General features: G+C 42.3%; 2 protein-coding genes across 7 annotated transcripts in view; both read left to right on the forward strand.

Moving 5' to 3' along the window:
• LOC308407671 (protein bicaudal D homolog 2-like) overlaps positions 1-14,837 on the forward strand; it is a 39,806-nt gene extending 24,969 nt beyond the window's left edge. Inside the window, exons 4-12 of one of the 5 annotated variants that reach the window (XM_080899465.1) lie at positions 151-365; positions 448-694; positions 2,465-2,722; positions 2,864-3,067; positions 3,197-3,745; positions 4,222-4,373; positions 8,818-9,070; positions 10,740-10,808; positions 12,520-14,837. In XM_080899465.1, the coding sequence (XP_080755591.1) occupies positions 151-365; positions 448-694; positions 2,465-2,722; positions 2,864-3,067; positions 3,197-3,745; positions 4,222-4,373; positions 8,818-9,070; positions 10,740-10,787 (1,926 nt within the window). In that variant the 3' untranslated portion in view covers positions 10,788-10,808; positions 12,520-14,837. Of the gene's footprint in view, positions 1-150; positions 366-447; positions 695-2,464; positions 2,723-2,863; positions 3,068-3,196; positions 3,746-4,221; positions 4,374-8,817 lie in introns of all 5 variants that reach the window. The other 4 variants (XR_013973709.1, XM_080899464.1, XM_080899466.1 and 1 more) reach the window with 4 other exon arrangements.
• A 4,632-nt stretch (positions 14,838-19,469) lies between these two features.
• The window catches only part of fgd (faciogenital dysplasia), a 52,927-nt gene continuing 47,967 nt past the window's right edge, over positions 19,470-24,429 (forward strand). For both annotated transcript variants that reach the window (XM_080897943.1, XM_080897944.1), the window contains exon 1: positions 19,470-19,822. In XM_080897943.1, coding sequence (XP_080754069.1) covers positions 19,801-19,822 — 22 coding nt within the window. In that variant the 5' untranslated portion in view covers positions 19,470-19,800. The remainder of the gene's footprint in view (positions 19,823-24,429) is intronic.

Below are 24,429 nucleotides of genomic sequence, written 5' to 3' on the forward strand. Positions count from 1 at the left end.
AAATCTAAATTAAAAGGAGAATCAGATGGATGTGTTCTTACCTAACATTATCTTGAGCAATTTTACAGCTTAATGGCTCATTTTAATTGGAGCTGCTAATATGCATTCTGTGATTCTGAAACTCGTGATAGTGGTTTCCTGTCCTCCCAGGTGGAGTTTGAGGGTTTGAAGCATGAGATCCGTCGCCTAGAGGAGGACACTCAGTTCCTTAACAGCCAGCTAGAGGATGCCATCCGTCTAAAGGAGATTGCTGAACGTCAACTGAGTGAGGCTCTGGAGACCATCAAGACGGAGCGTGAGCTGAAGGCGTCCCTGCGGAAAGAGCTTTCCCACTACATGAACATTGGTGACACTCTGTACAACAGGTAAATGGAACAGAAACCAGGTTCTCATACACTTCACAAGAGAAGCTCTTAATAACATACAGTTTCCACATTGTTTCTTCAGTCCTCTCAGCATTTCTCTGGATGGTCTCAAGTTCAGCGACGATGCTGCAACTGAACCTAACAACGACGAGGCTCTCCACGGATATGAGAATGGCTTCATCAAACTGGCCAATGCCATCACTGACGACAACCGGATCCCCATGCCTAAGAAAGAAGAGCTTTTCCGTCCTGTTCCCAGCCTTGTTGATGACCTGCTCAGCGAACTTAACATCTCAGAGATCCAGAAGCTCAAACAGCAGCTGATGCAGGTTTGTGTTTTTGCATGAGAGCTTGTGTTTTCTGCTCACGATACAATATACGGTGGTCTGTTTTCATAGCAATGCTTTCTCAGCTTATTTCTCTTATTGGGTGTGAATCATTTTTATGCTGTTACACACTGAATTATTACCAGGAAACGCTAGAACGAAAGACATGCAATTCCTGTTTAGTGGCTCATGTAAGTGGTTTTTTAGACTTTGAACTATGACTGTTCACAGTTGCCAGTTTATTAGCATCACTTAGATCAAAGTAATCTGATAGTTCAGCAATACTGGAAGTTATAATGTTCAACTTTTGAAATTCAGTTTGATTGGGTTGTTTTGTTTTTGTTTGTTTTTTTTACAAATAATCCTATTTTGTTCACTCTATTTATGTTTGTTGGCAAAATAGCAAAAGTTGAATATGTCTGTATAAAATGCAATTAATTCCCAAACACTCATAAACATCTTTAAATGGTTTTACATTTTTACAAGTTACAAGTTAAAAATTGTCACATTTACACTAGAATTTATTGGAGGGCTGTGGGGATGGACTCCTTCAGTGTTAACTGGGTGTAGCTGACCTGAAATCTCAGTGTATATTTGGTTGAACGGAAGGTGATCTTACAGCGGAGCGTTGTATCGTGCCCCAGTCTGCTGCAGGGATCTAAATCTCCTTACAGCAAAGTTAATCCAGGGAGACGCGCACACATATCCTGCTCCGTGTGACCCCAAGGCGGCGGGTGGTGGCACCGGAGGACCTGCCATCTGCTTGATCATCACTCCATGAGTCCAAGGCCACAACTGATTGGGCACCATGGTTACCAGAAAATACTAGCAACCTGTGGATAGTGGATAGATTTGATGCCTAAGTCTTTTTTTTTTCTCCCTTCATCAAACATAAATATGGTTGCTGGATTAATGTGGGAACTTGAAGCCACCACAGTGCTGTTTATTGTAATAGACAGACTGTCAGACTGTGACAAAATCCCATGTTTGATATGACCCAACAACATATTATTCAGCCCACTAAGACCTTCTGACACATCACTCCACAGATTCCTGGCAGCAATCAGAGCAGAGGAAACAAAAAACATTCCTTCTCATTTAGTCAAACTCTGCTGCTCCTGTGTCTTAACTCATACTATTCTTATTCCTTTAGAGATAAATCCCAAACGTCCACTCATTGGAAGTTAACTTATTAGTCCTTGGCAATTCAGCATTTACAACAGATTCTGCAGGATAAGGATGGCCACTGCTATGCTGACTGCCCATAAACACTATTTCAAGCATTGGTGTCTCATAAAAGTTTTTAATGTGACCACTGATGTAAATAAAGGAGTGCTCTTGAGCACAACAAGCCGATCTGGTAAAGCATGCAGTCACTTCTAGAAATGAATCTTCACGAGCTATTGTGAAATAATAAATTATGCATGCAGATGAGCATGATACTTTAATATTATTTACAGAGCAGATTCCGAAATAGCTCAGTGCTTGCAAAAGCACAACTTTGTGTGCGTCTTTGTGTAAGATGACACACCCAGGCTGTCTGCCAGCACTGAGCTGAACTGAGTCCAGCAGACTGTCAAGGTCATCCTGATTCTGATGTCAGACCTAGCGAGCGATATTCCTCTCATACATACATGATAGACAATCCAGATATATAACATGATTTAAAGACATGAGTCCTTCATCAGATTAGCAAGTTAACAAAAACTGCAAAAGTGCATGTGTTACAGGGCGAGGTCCTTTTGCTAATTGTGTCTCTGCATTTCTACACAGATGGAGCGTGAGAAGGTCAACCTGATGTCCACTCTGCAGGACTCCCAGAAACAGCTAGAGCAGGCGAACGGTGCTCTGTCAGAGCATCAGGAGAAGGTCAACCGCCTCACAGAGAACCTCAATGCCATCCGCAAGCTCCAAGCCAGCAAGGAGCGCCAGTCTGCTTTGGATAATGAGAAAGAACGCGATAGCCACGAAGATGTAGACTATTATGAGGTTGACATCAACGGACCTGAGATCCTGGAGTGCAAGTACAAGGTAAATGGCACGTGGTCGTTGTAGGCAGCGCAAAATGTCAAATTAAATTTGAAACCTGCAGGAAAACGAAATAGGGTCAAGTCCGAAAAATGTCGTGCATTTGGGTTTCATTTACACTCGCATGTGATCTTGCTTCTCTAGGTTGCGGTGTCAGAGGCAGGAGAGCTGAAGGAGGAACTGAAGACCCTGAAAGCAGAATACCAGGCCTGTCAGTCACGTTACGAAGAGGAGCGCACTCGTCTGGCAACCGATGTGACAACACTTAAAGAGAACCTGACAACTCTGGAGAAGACCAGCCATGCAGAGAGAGAAGAGAAAGCCAAGCTTGAGAAAGAGCTGCGCAAGGTGAGGTGTTTCTCTAGACATGTTTATTTTTGATGTTTTTATATATGCCTTATTTTTAAAAAAGCTTTTTCATTTTTTGTAGTGAAATAATGCAGGGTTTTTTGGGGGTTTTTTTTGGTGTGTTCTCAGTTGAGTGACGTGGCAGGCGAGTCTCAGGGTAGTCTGAGTGTGGCACAGGATGAGCTGGTCACCTTCAGTGAAGAACTGGCCACCCTCTACAACCATGTCTGCATGTGCAACAACGAAACCCCCAACCGCGTTATGCTCGACTTCTACAAAGAGGGTAAGGGTGGTCGTAGCAGCCCGGAAGGCCGCGGCCGCCGCTCTCCCATCCTGCTCACCAAGGGCCTCTTCCCTGAGCCCAGTAAGACCGACCTGAGCGATGGAGCACCTTCCCCGATCTCTTCCCTGCCTTCTCCTGTGTCTGACCACCGACGCGAGCCCATGAACATCTACAATCTGGTTGCCATCATCAGAGACCAGATTAAGCACCTGCAGCTGGCAGTGGACCGCACCACCGAGCTGTCACGCCAGAGGGTTGCTTCTCTGGAGCTGGGCACTGTGGCCGACAAGGACAAGGAAGCCTGCATGGAGGAGATCCTCAAACTGAAATCCCTGCTCAGCACCAAGAGGGAACAGATTGCCACCCTGCGCACTGTCCTCAAGGCCAACAAGCAGGTAGGTTGATCTGTTTGAGCGTCTGTAAACAAAGTACTCTCAATACAAACATTTGTCATTGTCCACAAAAGTTAGAAATAGAGGTAGGGGGAATTATTTTGGGTGTGTTCAGCTGCTGAAGCAAATTCTTTACAGTCTAGATCTATAACAAACACTGGTTGAGAGAGCGGCTGTATGGTGACAGCTGCCTCGAGTATTTGTGTGGTTAGATTCAGAGAACAGCTTTACAAAGCAAAAAGAACCATAACCCAGAGGCGGAGTGTGTATGCAGTTGTTTGGTAGCCATTTGAAGTATGCATGTGGCTACACAGTGTGCATTAGAACACAGATGTGAAAATAACTCATAAACCGCACAGCTAGGGTTTTTAAAATGAACATTAGCAGCTGAAATCATGCGCCATAATAAAAGAATTAGCAAGCATACCCCAACTTCTTCCAGGTGCTTTGACCCTTTTGTTCTTTCTGCCAACTCACAGACAGCTGAAGTGGCTCTGGCCAACCTGAAGAGCAAGTATGAGAATGAAAAGGCAATGGTGACCGAGACCATGATGAAACTGAGGAATGAGCTCAAAGCTTTGAAAGAGGACGCTGCCACCTTTTCCTCTCTCCGGGCTATGTTTGCCACACGGTAAGAATTGTGCCAGCACCTGCATGATGGTCAAGAAAATATGTTTTATCTACATCCTGCCATCAAAAGCACAAAAGTCTTTATCTGACATAACATTGTAACCTGGTAAATTCTTTACTTATTTGATATCTCCAGAGGAGGTTGTGACAGTAGCAAGTCGTGGCATGAATTCCATACTGTGCTGCTATGCTACAGCTGTAACACAGACACGTGTCATTCTTATTAATGCCGCACATGCAGCACACAAAGGTCATACACAATATAACCAGGTAGCATGAAGATAAGATTATGGTCATAACGTAATCCATGTTTACCATATGTTGGCTTTATTTTTAATATTGAAACATGACATATTTAAGTACACTATTGTGTTGTTCATTCATAGCCAGAAATCCCTTCTATTTGTACAGATTCAGACTATAAATAACAGAAGGTGCCTAATGTGGATAACCATTGTTTGTGACCGGTGACTTGGTGTGTGTGTCTGTCAGATGGGTCAACACGCATGTTAATCTTTTCTGATTCCAAAGAGAAGCCGGTCAAAGGTTCTGCGCATAATCCCTCCTCAGATTGGGATGGATTACACATTCACCCCTCAACACGTAGTACACTAAGGACTCATGAGCTGCTTGCTTGTTTATTTTTGGGTGTGCACATGTGCATGTGTGAACAATATTTTTGTGCTTTGATGTGCTTTTTTGATAGCTAATTTCATTTAAAACAATGATGCCCGCTCTTCCTGTAAATATTAGCTATATTCCAGAAAGCACTGCAGAGATGCTGAGGCAGTCTGTCCTTCATTTAAAGCTGTATTACATTCCACAGCAAAGTTCAAGCTGTGCAGAGGGGAAAGAGAAGGGTAGGGAGAGGCGAGTTTTTACAATGAAGAGTATAATTGCTGCAGGGAGTGTGTGTGGGCAGCTCAGCACCCCTCGTCTTACCCATGCAGAAATTCAATACAGATCGCTGAAGTGCAGTAGCTGAAGTAATTCCATATACCTGCAGTGCCCAATCAATTAGTAACAGTTCTAAAACTCATCCGGCTGCAAATATAGGCGTGTCACCACAGGCTTTTTTGTATATACTGCAGAGCTAAATTGCTGCAGGATGTATTATATAGTTGTGTCATGTGTCAGAGGAGAGCAGCTGAAGTGTAAGATCATATTTGCATGTTTTTTTTCTTTGAGTTTGTTTTGCCGGAGAGGGTTAAGATGTTTTTGAGCACATCACAGCTTCCTGTTTACTTCCTGTTTCAGTCCATGTGTTTTTATTCCTCCGTATGCCCAGAGCAGCTCCACCGACTATGTTGTTGGGCTTTCTGCTCCAGCACCACACCACTATGTATGATTTACATTCACTGTTTATGGGACTCATGTATTGGTATGTAAATTGTGTCTTATATGACACAGAGTTAGGTCAGGGGACTCTTTTGAGAGGCAGGGGGACTCGCCGGAATGAAGTTTCCCACACTCCCCCCCTCTTTGTATCCCCTGTTCCCCCTCCATCCTTCCTCACAGCCAAACACCCGGTTCTCTTGTCATGTGGAAAAGAAAGAGAGGAAGGACCAGGCCTTTAGTTACAACCCACTACAGGAGTCTAGTTTGATAGTTTTTTTTTTCTTCCACTTTTCAAGATAATCACTGCTCACACAAAGTCTGCAAAGGAGGATTTCTGAGATGTGTACTCGTGGATTCAAATGATGTATAGTCTTTGACAAAAGGGGAAGAGAGATGAAGTGGAAGTGAAAGAATATGTGGGGCTTTTTATGGTCTTATTGTTCAGGGAATTGGCACATAATATACTCATAGGACTAAAAGACACACCAGACTTATTATTAACATTTTTGTTTTTAAAACCAATTTAACAAAACAATATTTGTTTTAACAGAAATGGCAAATAGGATGGAGTAATTCTATTTAGTTTATTTCACGAAAGCAACACAGGAATGTTTATCACGCGTGTATATGGGCTTCACTGTCCCCTCCTGTATGTGTGCCTCTCTGGCTGCAGTATCTGGTGTCATGTTAACAGTAAGCTTCTGCCTCCGACATTCCTAAGACAAGCCTCGACATGCTCGTGCCTTCTGCTCTCGCTGATTAACTGTCCGAACATTTACACAAATCACGTTTTCTTGTAAAATGTACACCTTCAGTTATCTGGCTATTCTGGTGTTGGTTCTATGTTAGTTGTTTTCCCTTTTAACTTTCTTTGTTTTGTTAAAGAAGTACCTCCTCGTGTGTGTGTGTGTGTGTGTGTGTGTGTGTGTGTGTGTGTGATCCATACCACCATGACCAATCAAGCTCTAGACGAGACCACAGCTGACCATGTATTGGTTATGAATGTTTTAGTAGTCACAGCCTTTAAATGTCAGCAGCTACTGTAAATCATTACAGCGAGATGTAGATAATGCGCTTGTTTGTCAGAGTGTGAATATTGTGATTCCTAATGCTCAAAAGGCCAGCCGTCGCCTCCTGGCCCCCTTCGGCTATTGTGCTAGAACTCCCGATCACCAGGGCAAAAAGACTCCTATTGTATCCACCCACTGCTTAGAATAGACTCCTCTTTTTTTCCCGGGAAAAATGCCCCCCACCCCTATGCAAGAGTGACTGAACTGTCTGAAGGTGCACCAGCTCGCTTCTTGCTCCCGGGTTGTTCCCAAATCTCATACTGGGTTTAATGAGGTAGCACTGATCCCTATTGTCTGGGTGTGTGTCCCAGAGGGAATCAAGCTGCATACACAAGAGGAGGGGGCCATGGTTTATATTTGTTTGGTGGTCTGGCAAGGCCAGGGTTCACATGGCCCACCACCACGTGCAGCACCACACGCAGCAAAAACATCTGCGCTTCCTGTTTGCAGATGCTCCCTTCAAGACGTTCTTGTTTTTGTTTTTTTTTAAAGAAAAAGCTGATAAATTCTTCACCTACTGAAAGATTATTTGCTTGCTTTGCATTATTTTTATGGAATTTTTTTATTTTATGTTATTTATTTATCGCTTCTGCAGCAGCAGTTCAGTTGCTAAACACTGACTAAAACAGAACAGATCGGTAATGACAGTTACGGCTCGTAGAGAAAAGAGTTTGCAGACTATAGCTTCAGGCTAGGGTGTTAACAAAAAATAAATAATAATTAATTTCAAATAAATGAAAGTGAGTTAGGTGAGGCTGCCCAACAGTTAAATTGTGTCTGAACTTTGGTGCTGTACGGTTGGGCAATTAAGTGCTGCTCACTAACGTATTCAGCCCTTCCCTCCCAATAGGTTTGTCAGTCATTACTGAAGAATGTCACTCGATTTGCTTTGTCAGCAGCACAGAAAACAGGGATGAGCAAGATGAGAGAGAAAGTGACTGATTCGGGCAGATAGAGAGAGACTGTAGCAAGGAAGTGATGAGGCTTGAAAGGCAATGATAAGACCCAGGAGAGGGGATAAAGGAAACAGGAGCACGACAGCAGCAGATGGGGAGTGGCGATATGGACCCCCCACCTTGAAATCCTGTCAGGTGTCCCACTTTTTATACTTGTCCAGCTTTAGACACTCACACACTAACACGTGTGCAAGGACAGCGGGAGACAGGTGATAATGCCGCAGTGCAGCACCCGGTGATGACGAGCGTTAGTAGACAGACTTCATATCTTGTGCTATTTCACACACAGATGGGAGATGCAAGGGAGGCATAGAAGTTATGCTGTCTCATTCAAACTGGAAAATTGGAGATCAGGTGTGAACAGCTACACCTCAGAGCAATAAACCACATTCTTCTCTTCCCCGTCTTAATTTTTCTCCTCTGTCGCTCCCCTCCTGCCTTTTTCTCAGGTGATGCAGAAATAATCTTCCCTTTGACCTGTAGGCTAATGATTTCATCCCTTATGTATGTAATCTGTCTTCAACTGCCACTGTGCATACATTCATATTATCCCAAGGTGCTGCAAGCTGCTCTCAGATGTCTCACCTGTTCATGAATGTAAATCATACCCTCTAGCAGCAGCAGCTATACAAATAAAAAGTATGGGTTTAATTTTCAGTTTATGAAATGACGGGAAGTGCGGTGAGAGTTTGTTACTATATCTGGCAAATTAGCTGCAGAATGTTTTAAGTGGAGCTGAAAATGTGTTCGTTGGGGGGACTTTGTTGAAGAGGACCAAAATGGCTGGTGAAGTCTTAGGTTAATATTTCAGAAGCTTGGGCAGTCTTGCAGGCCTTCATGTTGTGGCTCATGGGCTCCACCTGCTGGTGGCTAATTTATTACACTAGCAGGAAGTTTATGATGTGTGGGTTTGAATGTGTGTCTGAGTGTTTCTGTCAGTGAATCAAATCTGAGGTGCGGCATGAGGTTCATGTTAAGTAATATCACAAAAATGCCCTCTTGTGATATGTCACAGGAAACCCTCTTAGTCGGTGAACAAATCTGACATTTTTTTTTTTTTCTGCCTGTGTTTCTCCTGCAGTTGTGATGAGTATGTTACCCAGCTGGATGAGATGCAGAGACAGCTGGCCGCAGCAGAGGACGAGAAGAAAACCCTTAACTCTCTGCTGCGAATGGCTATCCAGCAGAAGCTCGCCCTGACGCAGCGCCTGGAAGATCTGGAGTTTGATCACGAGCAGACCCGTCGGGGAGGCAACGCAGGCCGTGCTAAAGCACGCAGCAAGGCCGCCGGCACCGCCAGCGCCGCCGCCACCACCACCACCAACAACCCGCATGTAAGTCAGAGTCTCACCTGCTCTGTCTCGGGCCGACCAGAGCACAGCAGTTCTGTGCCCAGCGGCATCCTGGGAGGCCCCGTGGTCTTCTGCAGCGAGAAGTACAAGATCTACTGCGACTGAGGCGGCAGAAACGTCCGCATGGGACTGCTGTGTACAGAGGGGAGGGGGTTCACGGGCCGAAACCCTCCCTGCCTTCGTGTTAAAGAGCCCCACTTGCTCGCTTAGCTCCATGGCCAGCCTGCGCTCCTCTAGGGACTGATGTGTTACTAACCAGCTGCTCGTGTGTGCTACTATAAACGCTTAGGGGAATGCAGTGTATGTACAGTGTGCACTAGACGTTTGGACTGTAGTAGACATATATGGCATGTGGGTTATAAGGCCCTGGTTATATTGGGGGGTTTGTGGATATTATGGGTTGTCTATTCTTTCCGCTGTCATAGTGCTGTACGTATGATGTAAAAGCTGGCAGCTTCTGTGCTTGTTTGTTCTGGCCCCCCGGAGTGGCTTGCCTGGTCACATTAACACATTGCTGAGGTGGAGACGTGTAAAGATGATGTCACTCTGATGCTCTAACAACTAAACTTGACATCCTCTGTTCTTTGGCTTGTCTGTCGGCATTGGTGCTCCTTTCCGAATAAATAAAACGGCCCCTTCTTTCCTCTGCCTCTCCGTCCTGGTCCCCCCAGGACCGAACCGTGCCCGGCAGCCCACTTTCTAATGTTTACAACCAGAAAAAGGAACTAGAATATGCAAGCTCCCTCTGCTTTTTTGCTAGGGGAGCATAATATGATTTTACACAGAAATACAAAAAAAAAAAATCATAAGTGGGTCAATGAAGTTGTTTGGGCGGAAAAGGAGCACTTGTGACCACAGCTGTTTATTTCAGGTTAATTTTAAAGCTGTGACGCTAGCACACCAATACTATAGGGTCAATAGAATCGCATGGCTTTGCAGCTGAAAATGCTTGAGAGCTTTTTAACTGTTTTTCTGTTGTTAGGTGTGTGGTACCAGACAAAACTCTGTACTACAGGGCTCTACATTGTTTTTTTTAATTTTAATAGAAAAGAGGAGTTAATTGGTGTGATACAAGAGGGCTGTCTAATCCCTGTGACCCATTATGTTGCAAAGGATTCATTCAGAGCCATATTACGAGAAAGAAGGTTTGACAAATCGACACATCTAAATTAAGTGCACTTCAGCATAGGTGCCTCAGGTTCCTGCTTCTGTTCAAATGGATATAATGCTTACTGTGAAAAGAGATACAATATAGTTTTAATCAGAGAGGATTTAAAAAAAAAAACTCTATAGAATAAATCCTTGAAGAGCACAAATCGAAACTGTTCACACATCCGGACAATAAATCTGCAAACAAATCCAACCGACCGCTCGACAAAAGTGCCTGTCGACCCCAAACGCTTGATATTTTTATCTATTTGTTGATGTAAAGCCCTGTCCTTGCGTCTCAGCTGAGCTAATGCTTTTCCTTCTCACTCCCCCCCCCCCCCCCCCCCCCCCCCCATCCCCTGCCCCCTGCTGTTTGCGAGATTGCTGAGAGCTGTCAAATAATTTCTATGTGGTTATGTGGCTGGAAAAAAAAAAGTCCTCTCCTAATGTCTCTAATCTGTGTCTCGTTGCTCGGTCGCTACTACGACCTTCTCTCTTGTAGATTGTCAGCAGCTTGCTCCCCCAGCATCACCACTCACCCTTTAACTAGAATGAGGAATATTTTTGTCAGGTAACGTCCTCGCATACGATGTGTTTTCCGAATTTTGCCTGTGTTTATATCTCAGTGTTGCGGTGAAGGGCCTTCATTTGTATACAAGGTTTTTAACCATTGAAATGAAGGGCCTCTCTTGTTTGTTTTCTTGGGTTGCTTGGTGTGTGAGGACAAAGCAACGTACTGTTTTAGTATTGACAATAGCTTTAACCCCTTGCAAGCTAGTATTACGCAAATAGGCAAAATTTAAGTGGGGCTTGTGTTTAATAAAATCCATGTACCGCTTGTGGATCATAGACACATTAGCTTTATGATGCTAAAAGCAGGGTTGATGTGAGGAAATCCTGCAAGATTTGTTTAAAAAAAAATAGCATTTTCTACTACTAATAAGCTATATATAAAATTCTCTATATTCTTAATAGGATCATGTTCAGGTTATAATCTTGCAGGTTTCTACTACAGTATTCCTTCCTCTTAAATGCATATACAATGGGCATTTATTCCTCTCAACACAGGGAATTATGTCCGCAGTCAACCCTGCTTGAGTGCGCATCCGTAAGCCGCAGCACACAGCATGGAGACGAGGCTATTGTACACTTTCTGAAAAAAGAAAAAAAGCGCAGCCTCCTTAGAGGTCAGTCACTCCTATGTTTGAAGTTCAGTCAACTTACAAGTGCGGTATATTCTGTTTCCATCAGTTTGCGCTGAGAAAAAAGGTTTAGGGAGTAGAGGAGGGAGAACTAATCGTGTTGTAAACCAGCTCCTGAGAGAGGAGATAAGAAAGCTAAACGTGCTGGTGAAGAAAGCCAGATGTGTGGCTGGATGGGGAATCTAATCCAGGGGTGCTTTTCGTTACGCATGCTTATCTCCTTGGGAAAGTTTATAATTTAAGGAATTGGAAGATCCTACCATGATACTTAGAGACATGAGAATAGGCTGGCATAGCGAAAAACACCCCGTGATATTTTTTTTCTTTATTCTTTTTCTGAGGGATAAACTCCCGCTGATATTTGGAGGAAAAAAAACCTTGAGATTGGTTGCTCGCTCAACCAGAGGACATTGATTCAAATTAGTTAAGCTCCCAACCGTATCCCTTGTATAGGTTATGTGGATTTACTGAGCAGTAGATGATTGCAGGATGTGATTGTGACTAGAATCCCCTCTCCTTAGATAGACTAATCCCCGCTTGGTTCGATCTAGTTTGAAATCAATGTCTGGCTTTTTTGGTGTCATTGCAATATGCCACCTAAAATAAAACAGCAAAGCTCCTCCTACCTCTGCCTGCAGGCTCCTCCCACATCACCTCTAAGTTTTACTTCTCATGATGCATCTTGTTTCTGATTTAAAAGTAAGCCTGCATGTCAAAAGCATAACCCATTTTTCATTTACTTGCATGGCTAATGAGAAAGACCCATCTCCTTTGGTGGTGAGATGTGGCTTCAGCTCTGTCCTATGAATGAAAGTTCATGGTACTCGTGAGTCACTGGCTTCCTAACCGCACCTGCGGGATGATTTGCAGTGAATGCGCTTTCACACCAGAAACGAAATGTCCATACTGGCCGGCTTAAAGTTCCTAACATCGCTTTCTGTTGCTTTGACTAACCAACAGCCGCCATCTTACTTTGTCTGCGTGGACTCCGTTGCTGTGACCTTGTAAACAGTCGCTCTCAAATGACCAAAATCAAGTGCTAATGATGCTCATTATTTGTTTGTTTCTCCACTTTTGCAGTAATTTCAGTAATTCTGCACGGACGACGAAGTACCAACACAAGGTCCATTCTCGCTGCTGATTGAGTTGGGCGAAACGAGTTAGCGCTACTCTAGGCTATTTGGACTTGAAGAAAAATAAAACGGCAAAAACCTAAGTACAAACGTTAAGCACAGGTTTTTAATTTGAATCAATTGTCCTCCCCTTTTCATTTTAAAATTCTGTTATGTTATGCACATTAGGATCACACTTGGTCCAAATTGTGGATGCCTCTGCTGGAAGCCATTTTTGCCTCGCAAGTACAGTGAACTTCTTGGCTTGTAATTGGCCAATCCCTCCGAATCCTCTATTGAGAAGCCAAGGGAGATGTGGTCGTTTCTTAATCAACAAGCTGTTTTTGTTTGGTTTTATCTCTTATTTTTAGTTTATCGTTTTGTTAATCTGTGCACTTTCATTTTATAGGATTATAACATGCTATTATTAACCTATAGGAAAGCATGGTAGTACAATGGTTTGTTGAGTTATCCAATATAGGTTGGAGGACTGTAGTATTGTAAGTCCTCCTCAAATATTTGAATTTAAACAATACGCACTACAGTAAGGCTCCACAAACCACAAATGTACTATGATGACTCTGTCCTCAAGAATTTATCCATCAAATAATCATTTTAAAATCCTTTTGTTACATCGTGTTATGCTGTTGCTTTTATTTTTCATATGTTTGTTCTACTGCCATGTTCTCTACAAAAATCCAGGGTGATCAAATTCTGGGGTTTTTTCATGTATTTATTATTCCTAGGAATAGTTCAAAAATTACGCTATGAAACTTGACAACGCTCTGACTCAAATAGGTAAGTTGTGTCTTGGGAAAAATTTGCGTGACGACGATATGTGCTTTTCCTAGCTTCTTACCGAGGGCGTTCCACTGAAACGGGATCGCTGGCTTTCAGAATTCTTTGCAACTGCGACAATTAAAATTCCAAATTGGAATTGTTTCATTCTCTCTTTGTTTATTGTGCCAAATCTTGGTACACCGTTTAGGTTGAAAATGAGAAAAAGAATCGGAAAGAAGAAGAAAAAAAACTAAGAAAGGTGCAGTTTGGGCCATGGCTCTCGCTGCCGTGCGAGAGCCGGGGTTTTGTTTTTCGGTTCGTTTTAGTTCTTCGTTTCTGACCAGTAGTGCCTTTCATTGTTTCAAGGGAGAATCTTAGACTAGTGTTTTATGTTTCTGTTTTTTATATATAGGTGAGGACTTTGGGTTCAAAATGACTGTGAGCAGCAATAAGCGCAAAGGGAATTTTTCCCCCTTTTCTGCATGAGTGAGGTGATAGTTTTGAAATTAGCTCAATAAAACTCAAGTTGTATTGAATTCTGCAGGTCAGTGATCCCCTCGAGAAATTCAGGGGTATTGAGAAAAGTTTTTTTTTTTTTTTTATTTTATCAAACATTGGGAACCAAAAGAGATCCCTTTGGCCTCCTGTTATTGAACAAAGTGCTCCAAGCATCTTTAATGTGTTGGGGTAGATCAGTGTACTATTGGAAACATCTATGTATCTCTAGCTTTGTTTGGTGAAGGTAATGTGATATCAATAGTATTGTTAAAAATGTGCAGAGAGCGCATTTTATCTTTACTTTTGTCTAATTTGACTTTTTGTTTGTTTTGTTTTGTTTTTTTTATTCTTGAATCTTTTTTTACATCATCTTTGAGCATGGTGTTTTCAGGAAACAGAAAACAAGATTAGCATCAACAAGCTTGAATAGTGCCATTATAGCCAATGCTTGTTTGTTGAGGCGTTAAAGTTACCAATATGGATAAGAAGCTAACAAAAAAAAGTGCAATTCAGATACTGTTTTACATTAAAAAGAGAAAGTTTTCTGTTTGCTGGAAGCGATAGCATTGTGATACTACAAAAAATAGCTGTGCAAACTTTATATTGTCATATTGTGTTTCAGTATTGATCCATAATGAGAGTTTGATATCTTTATATGAAATAACGACTTCACCTGTATTTATTTGAACTGTCATGCAGTACTGTATTCTTATCAATAATGTGCATTATGATTAGTGGCATATTGATTACAGCTAAACGTCATATGCATGTTTCTCAGTCATGGGACCTTTACACAGAGTTGAAAACAAACATGTTAAAACTTTTGTCGGGGTGTTTTTAAAAGAGAGAAAATAAAAAATTAGGGCTTGGGGCGGGGACCAGTTAAGTCTGATGTATTACTGCTGAACTAATCCTATGAAAGTGTTTTGTTTGTTTTCTAGTGGAGATGGTATGTCTGTGTAAGGGTAGTCATACTGGCTAAAATCAATAAATGTGACTTAAGTTCCAGCGTGTTTCAGTGTTGTTATTTATAGCTGCTCCACAGCTGAAGCGGATGAAAGGGTTAACCATTGAAGTATGTGGTCTGCAGCCCTGGAGTCTCCTCATAGCGTTCCCAGTTGGAAGCCAGGGGAAGGGGGAACTTCCCAGCTGTCCAAGCGGCTCCAGGAACCTGATCACATTTCACACAATGCACAAAAACACCTCCACCAAAACCCCCCCTCCTCCCCATCCCTACCCTGTCTGTTCTCTTAAACCTTGCCCCTCCCTCCTCTGCCCCCTCCATTTCCCGTTTCTTTCTCCCCCTCTCCTCCACTGTCCCTCCCTCCTGGAGATATGCCCAAGCACTGATTGGTCCCAGTTTCTTTTTTGACCTTTGGTACACCCAGCATTTCCTGTCGAGGCTCTGGAGGCCGGCTCTCTGCTCAATTAAAACTGCTGTTATTTTCTTGGTGTTGATTTACAAGAGGAAAGTATGAATGTTATTTTATGCCATTTAAACACACATTAATGACAATAAAGGGGAAAAAAATGAGATTTTTATTTATGCAAATGAAACCAAATAAATAGATGGACTAACTGTTATTGATCCATTCACTTTAGAGGTCAAAATGTTGTATGAATGTTTTAAACTTCATCTATAAGCACTCTGAATGTGCAGATTACTCCAAACGAAGAAGTGAAAAAGCACAAGATTGACCCTCTGAATAAGAGGGCTAAAATTCTATACTTTGAAAGCTCAGATGCTCTTAGGTACTTTAAAACCATCTTTTCTGTCCACCCAGATCAAGTTTATTGTCAATATTAAGTCAAGGCTCCCTCTCTTTATTTTGTTTTTCTTCTGGTTTGGTTAATTCTGTATTTCTTCCTTTTAGAATATTCAAATATTTATTTTTATTTATCATTTTAGAAAAACATCCGATTCTCTCTAGAGCTATTCTCACACTCCTGTCATTGTTCATTCTCCTCCTTTAGAGCTATGTGGGCATTTCTCAGATTGCTTCCAAAACATTCCTACTTTCTGATGAAAGTAGTTCATTTAAAGTCTCTGATAGACATTTAATATTTAATCCAAATAAAAGGTCTAGAAAGAGTTACGAGCTTATTTCGCCTTACGAAATTGTGGAATATCATCTTGACACGTTGGATACAGTTTACCAAAAAAAACGCTGGCAATTTAGCAGTAGCATGTTTGCCTTGTGCCCTACACCGTTTGAAAATTAAGACAGCAGAAGCAGAGATACTCTTACTCTTGTCCTTTCCACCACTGCTTTTATCAGAACTAAAGTATGCAGACCCATTTACCTTTTTGGTAAATGTATTAAAAGTAATGTGAGCATTTTTAACAGTAAATTTATAGCACTTACTTACTATATCAGTGTTTTGCTATTATTTATGGGGGGCTGCTATGCATTAATGTGTAGGTTTTGGTATGCAAATTACAATAAATGACTATGTGATATAGCAATTACTTAGTCTTCTTCTTCCTTTGAGGAGCGTGAAGCACTGAAGTTCTGCCTGTGAATAAGTGCACTGGAAATATAAAGAGGCATAAAATATAAATCCTCAAAGTAGACACACCTAGAATTTGTATTTGCATGCAATACTTAGGAAATGTAATCATTTACATTGAGTCAAAATAAAAGTAAAGCATCACTGATCAGTCCACCCTACAGCTTTGTCCCATTGTCAGTCCTATATATAATATATACTGATTTCAGGTTTATATATAATAAACCTGAAATAAGTTATTATTAATGCTTAGTTGTGTCACTAAAAGACAGTGATGTGAATCAGTACACTTAAACCAAGTGCTATCATTTACCATTCATGTCCTGCAGATTTTTCAGCATCAGAGAATTAATGATAGCCAGACGGGAGAAGTCAGCAATGACATCACTCCAGTAACAGTGGAGCTTTTGTTGGTGCCAGTCTTCCATTATCCCCCCCCCCCCCCCCCCCCCCCACTGCCTGAGGAAATATGGGTCACTACATGGCATCAGTCTTGTTCTATTAATACTCAGCTGCTGCGATTATACCCAGGATGAAGAAGGATTCATGCAGCAGAGCAGCTGTTTTCACTACTCAGTTGATGCACTATCTATATTCACCACCTGGGGTCCCCATGCTACAACTGTTGACGTCTTTGTGAGCTGACCGAGTAACTGTAACTCTTCCAGTAACTGTGAGAGCTGCAGGCCTTAAGGGGGAGAGGGCGCGCTTCTTTGCACTTACAAAGAGTCTCCTTTATGAGTGTGCTCCGGGGCTGTCATGTGATGAATCCATGTGGAGCCTGAAGGAGCAGAGAGCTGTGATCAGCTGGTCTGAAAGAGCAACGGCAATCATCAACACCGCACACGCCTCGCGTGGATTCAAACACACACGTTAACACATTTCTAAACAACCCCACCGGAGGAGAAATAACACCAGCGAGAATCTTAAGCAATTTATGACCTGTGGAGTGTGAGCTCATCTTCACGATGAATTCAAAAATTCCTGAGTCCTGACACTGGATGCAGGGTGTGAGCGTCCTCCCTATTGTGACTCATAGATCTGTCTGTAGTATCTCCACGCAGCTGCTGGTGTGGTCTCAAAAAATGCAGCTTCGCCTGTGTCAAACAATGAAGTGTTGATTCAATCGATACCAGGCTTTAATTTGCACCTGAAAAAGAGTGAACAAATGACGACTGGCACCCAATTCTGGAGTGTGATTATCATGTGATTGGGACATTTATACCACGGCACTTTCAGATGAGTGTAAAAAGCTCTGTGGAGCTCGTGTCACACTTATCTATGCTGACTTTCGCACCAAGCTTTCTGCTTGGCTGCTCATCTGCCACTCTGCTTTTCTTCCTCTCTTCATCCTAATTGCCATTTTTCACATCCTCCTCTGTCTCTCACTTCCCCCAGTCTCTCATTTTCCTCTTTCCTCCCTCTCTCTGAATGCAGTTGTTTCACTCTGCTCTGTGGTTTTGAGTGGAGGAGCCCCGGGGAAGCAGAGCACAGGATGTATCCCAGAGGACTGTTTGGTGCTCTATTTTCTATGGACCAGCATGCCCTAGAAAGACAGACAGACAGGCCGAAAGACAGGCAACCCCATGCACCCAGGGGGCACTGGGCCCCCGATCTATTTAAAAACACAAATCCAGTCATCCACAAAACACTTGGCCTTTTAGACTCTGCACTGACATGTTCAGAACTTTTCTCTAAAGCAAAGAAAACGTACAAAGTTACAGTAAAAGAAGAATATTTTGCTGCTCTTGTGTCTTTAAAGTGGAAAGCCGAAAAGTGGAAAATGTGTGACTCAATAGTGTAGTCACAGAGGTCATATACATGTGGGAAGAGAGGAATGAAATATAATGTGTATTCACTGCTTATTAGAGAGGAGCACAGGTCAATGAAGCAGCCTTCTGCCTGGCAAGCAGCCAGACAAAGAGGTGTTATCATTAGAAGCCCTGCTGTTGTCTATGTGGATCTGAGGCTCGTGACAAGTGTGAAGCACCAACAGTGGCCTTAAAAGGGGTTAATGGTGCGTAGCTGAACAGACACAAGTTTCAAATACGTGGGTGGGAGGCTGCACAGAAACACAGAGCGAGGGCTGTGGAAAGTTATTCGCTACAGGATCCTGAAAATTAGGGAAAAATAAAAAAATTAATCAAAATGATCACTGAGAAGCAATACTGATGTGCTAAAAGTGTATGTGTTAAGCACAAAATGAGTCCATACTACTATAATCCCACAATATTAATACATTACTAGCTCGTGCAGTTTCATTTTTTCAGCCTACAGGGGTTGGGCGGTATCCAGGGAGTTAAGATAAATCTCATGGATGTGATATGAGTAAATGTTACCCTTATTTTCTCGCTTCATTACTTACATATTAGACGTGTTTATCTTTTGGCTCGTCTGAAACGTTTAGACATTCAGTACAAGTACAAGAGTAAGAGGTGTTGAAGGAAAAAAGTAGTCAAGCTACATATGTGCTTCATGAGTAAATGTTCTTAGTTATATTTCACTACTGCAGACTGCAGACACCCCCGGTGACCTTTCCTCATCGACTGTATCATGTGGAGGTTTAGAGTTAGGGCATGCTTATAATATCCTTATAATATGAGAGCTTAACTTCTGCAGATCCACGATTTGTTTTCTGCTTCAGTTCCTTGTTTCCTTCAACAAGCATTCACCGAGTCAGCAGATGTTTGATGAGACAGAAAAACCAACTGAACCAATTAAAAGATGAGGAGAAAGCCTGCTCAGTGACATGGAAATGCTGTGCCAGTTAGTATTCATGTTCCAGGAACTATTTCCTAGCTAATAGGCAGATTAGGGGATTTCAGAGCAGAACCATCTACTGAAATAGGCCTCATCCTTTTCATGGCTTCATGTGACAACTCATGCCTCTGTCCCAGGGCATGTGAAATGCACAAGGATAGAGGGTCTACTTTTAAAAACGGACAAAAAAAGAAAGAAAAATGATAAAACAGTGAGCCAAAAAGAAGAAAAAGAAAAAACAAAAAGCTTGATTAGTTTGTAAAAAGATCAAATTATCTTTTTTTTTTCCTCCAGTGCTTAGCTTTCACTGCACTCAATGAATGGGGTTGTAGTGCTCGCGCCTCGCACCGGCGGGAACGCGCATTTTCTTTTCTTCCAGCGGCACAGAGGAGAGACTTCTGTCTGTCAGAGGGAGGAGAAAGGACTATGTGGAGGAATATAAACCTCTTGTTCTGCGCAAAACTGATTCGGATAACGTCTCTCGCGTCTGTTAAGAAGCCATGAAGTCACCATAGTGGGTCTGTGTGTATTTTTTTATTTTTATTTTAGTCGGCGAACAGGAAAAGTGAAGCTCTGAAGTGCAGGCGCTCCTCCGAGTTTAGCCCACAGTACGCTGGATCCACGGCTGCTGCTGTTGCTGCCAGTTGCTCCGAGAAAAAGAAGATTTTAACAGAAAGAGGCGAGAAGAAGTTTGTGCAAAATGCAAGGAGTTTCAGCTACCGGTGAGTAAAACGAATAACTGCGAGCCTCCCTCTCTGTGTCTTTATTAACCCTCTGCGGTTTTCAAGAGTTGTTTCCAAATGGCTACGGCTGGTATTGCGCACAGGGTTTGAATACCAGAATGCTTTTGCCAGCTGTCAACAGGGCAGCTGCAGGCCCGCATCAGCCCCACAACAAAACTCAGAGCTTGTTTGCTCGTTTGTCGACTTTATCCGCATAACTGAAAAGAGGTATTTCTGTTGTATGGGAGACTGGAGCTGACAGGGCAGGAATAGTAGCGAACCAGTGCCAAACCTTGAGTGAGGGAGCTGTGACCTCACTGCTGCCCCTGTCTGACGCGCCCCTCTCTCATAAATATCCCACACACGTATGTTTAGTAATGAGTGACCGGAAATCAAACACCGCGTTCTAATAATGATCATAAGAAGAGGACTCATTTATTATCCTGCAGTAGTTTGTGTGTGTTTGGCCATAAGAGCTACACACTTTCTTCCAGGAATGTGATTTAAGAGGAGGGGGGAAGTGTTTGCTATCTGAAAGTGTTGCAAGTGTGTCTGTCTGTGCAGCTATGTGGCTGGATGATAGAGGGACATCTTGGCCTAAGGGGAGTGACAGTGTGTGGTTTCCTCTTTGCAGTGTGGGCAGCCATGTTTTGATGCTGAGATCCTTTGAGAATCTTTCCTGCATTTCTATTTCACCACGATCAGAAGAAGGAGGAGGAGGGGGGGATTTGTTTTTCTTTTCTTTCTTTCTTTTGTTCATCACACACCGTGTCCAGATCATTGTTCCTGTGTCATGCATTTTGCTTTGCATGGCCTGGAGATGACAGATCTGGGGCATTAGACTTCATATTCCTATCAAACAACCCCAAAAAGTTTACTGCCAAAGTTCGTGCAAATCTCAAGATCTTTCACAGAGGCCTGGGAATGAAGCGCTAGCATGCAGACAAAGAAGAGTATGGGGGAGGGCATATGAGAGAAAGAATGATAGAGATGAAGTGCTGATGGGACGATATGGAGCTGCAGCAGAGGTGAGCTATGCAGACAGAAAAAAAAGAGCGTGTTTGCTGTGAGACTCAGGGGAGGAATCGATCTGCTGTCCTTCTGGCTGACTTTCTTTTTTCCGGCAGTCCAGCAGTGTATCGTTTCTCTCCCACACACATTCACTCCCAAGGCCTTGCTCCCTATTTATTTATTTATTTATTTATTTTGCAGTTCCCTCTTTCTCTCCCACACTGTCCCAGATCAATCTCTGCCCCGCTCTTCCACTTTGTGGCCGCCTTAAACAGCCCCCATCAAAACACACACAGCTCTATTGCTCATCGCAGCTACCATCAGATGAAATACCTCCCCCCTCCCTACTTCCCCAAAATATATTCCTTCCACATGGGAACCCCAACCGGCCTGTGCACTCTCTAATGCTTATTTTTGTGTTTATATGATGGGAGGGTCAAACGGGTTGGAAGCTGCTTGCATCAAATCGTTGGAGAATCTATTAAAATAAACCACATCACAAATAAACTGCGGTTGGATAGATAGTGTGCCTCTCAGTTTGAGGTCTACCTCAGTCCTCAGATTGTTTCCAACTCCATAAACCTTTCTGACAGACTTCAGTCTCCGTCTTACACTCCCTTTGCACCGTGTCTGGTTGAAAAATGTGAGGACGTGTCCCTCACAGATGGAGGACAATAGTGGTTCACGTAGGGCAGCTGGATGCTCCATCTGGCTGTTTAGGTTATTTGTTATTAACAAAAGCTATTGGGCTCGTCTGGGCTAATGTAAACATTTCCCCTCCATGTTAGATAAACAAACAGCAGAGGAGTTATGGTGAACGATGGTGCGATTTATATCTGCCCAGCAAGAAAAAGGGGGAATGGCCATAAGTTATTGTGAGATTGAGCCTAAAACCTCAAAATTAAGCTAAAGCAGCATTTTTTTAGTGATCATATATTGAATGTAAACAGCAAGAGGGTTTTTTAGAACTAGCTGTTGATCTCCAAGGAAGGAGTTTCACTTTCCAGGCATGAATTAAATATCAATATTTACATTTTCCACTTGCTGTACATCTCTTCTACTTTTACAAGTGCTGTCTGAGTTGGGTTGTATGTCGCCTTACGCGCTGATGACATCTGCATCTGTAGCCTTCGTGTTTTCCTGCTGTCTGTCTTTGTGTCTCGTTCTTTTCCAGGTGCACATTGAGCCTATTCCTCCAAATTTGGCAAATTTGGCAAATTTGGCCTCAGTAATGAGACGGTTAGAGTTTGGTGGTCACTGTGACCTCCCATCTGTGCTACTGTTTCGAACATCAAGGGAATTTCATTACATTTGACCACAAATGTTCACTTGAAATAAAACATAAACTGATAGGTGAATATGATTAAAACAAATTTCTAATAGGGAAAATGCATAAATCATAATATGTTGGCCTGATCCCAGGTCCCCCTCTTGGACCCATCTAACACAAACTAAAGTAGGGTTTCCCCTTTCTTTTGGGGGTCAGTGGTTGGTGGTCATCTGCCTCTTCAAACAGAGAGCAGAGGACAATTTGAAGGTCAGGATCACTGTGACAACATCATTTTCTGCAAAAAGAGAGACATGGCCATTAATCAGTGCCATAAGTCAGTTACAGAACGAGAGACGGATGTAAACGCCTCATACAAGTTGTCATTTGATCCAAGAATTGATTATAGCTACTTTACAAGGATGCAAACTTTAAGGTTATTTATACTTAATCTATATTGCTCACGGTATAACAGCTCACAAACACAGCAGGAACAGTGAGGAGCTAAATCCGAACATACTGTCAGTTTCTAACACATGTATCTGCGAAAGATGTGACAGGTCTTACGAATTTGGATGGAGTCAGCAGCTACTATCAGTGTACACGGGGTTGTTTATAATGAAGGCAACAACTTGCTGATTAATACTAACCAAAGACAAACTCATAGTATTCCCGTAGGAACCAATCTCAAGCACATCCTCTACATCTCTCTACTCCTCCATGTCTCTTATCTGTGTGTATGTGTGTGTGCATGTGGGGAAGGCAGCATGACTCAGTTTCAGGGCCATGCAGAAGCTTCGGGCTCTTTCCCGGCCTGCCTGAGTGTCACATTGATTTCTCTAATGGTGGTCATGTGTGGGTCCCGCTGTTGCAAAGACTTCAGCTTAAACGACACTCAAGTTTTGCATTTGTGTGTCAGTAGAAAAGAGCCTTCAGAATCCATTGACCCCCTTTTTTTTTTAAATCGGGCACTTTTTTTTGGAAAGCCTTTTTTTCCTACACTACATCACATGAAGGATTACCCATTTAAAGTTGCATCTGCACATGGTGTTTTTTTTTCCCAGTCACACATAGAGATACACTTCTGTATTAAACCATCTGTCCACTCAGAATAAGTAACAGCTTTTTGTGCACTGCTAAATGGTGTGAAAGTGTAGCTTTACACCTGATAAGATAGTTTAGCTGGTTTGCTTGTGTGACTTTGGTAAGCGTGACTAAGCAAGAGCCCATGAAACACTTTTACAAAAGTATCGTGACTTCACAACACAACCTGATTGAATCTAAACAGAACTGCGTGGGATAAGAAACTGGTTTGCTTTGGTATGGTTCATAGTTACTAGTTACAGTGAACAGACTTTCTACTTCTATTGAAGCTCCTGCTTAACAGGTTCTCCCGTCATTTCCGGGCTGGTTGCTTTGAAAGGTGTGTTTTGAATCATGGAACTGTTGTTACGTGAATAAGCATAGTTACAGATACACGAGAAATCATTAGTAAATAATAAAAAAAAAAAAATCCACAGCTGTCCCAGTTTTATTTATTGTTATATCTTTGCAGTTTTGAATTTGTTGTGTTTACTGGATTATCAGTTTAGTTAAAAACTGACAGTAATACCTACCTAAAAGAAAACAGCAAAAAAACAAACAAACCCCAAAAACCTGGTTATGTAAGAGAAAGCTGTAACGAGCAGTGACACAAAAGACACTCAGGGGTGCAGCTGCTGTGTAACAAATGTTCAAACTGCACCTTGTATAATGTAACTGTGCGTGACAGCTCACCTGTCTGACATGTGGAAAAAGTGTCTGTTAGATCCCGACCAAACCTGTTAGTGATTTATAAATATGTTATTATAATAATGAAGTTGGCTAATGAAAGATGCTGCTATTATGGTGGTAAGTGCATAGTTTTGCAAATTCCCTTTATATGTGGATCTCAGTGTATGATGTTGTAGGTGTTTAATGAAATTCAGTGTCTATAAATAGTAAATGGACTGGTTCTTATGGCACTTTTCTACTCTAATTGATTAAGTGATTGATTGGTGTTTAATATGATTTCTAAATGTCAATCCCAATTTCAACTCATTATTACTGAATTTTATTAATCTAACCTGTCACCGATTCTGCTTTTGCAACCTTTTGGTTTGTGATAGATGCCCAGCTATTAAGAAAAGTAAATGAGGTGAAACGTAGCTTACATGAGAATTATTCACGCCTCTTTTGCTTTGTTGACGCTAAAATGCGCTGATGTTCAGAATTGATTTTGTAGTCTGTTTTGAGAAAGCTTGTGTTTTTCATAAAGGATGGGCTTTGAGGCTTCCTTTGATTTGAAATG

The sequence above is a fragment of the Rhamphochromis sp. 'chilingali' genome (genome assembly GCF_963969265.1).
Source record: "Rhamphochromis sp. 'chilingali' genome assembly, chromosome: 12".
NCBI classification, from domain to species: Eukaryota; Metazoa; Chordata; class Actinopteri; order Cichliformes; family Cichlidae; genus Rhamphochromis; species Rhamphochromis sp. 'chilingali'.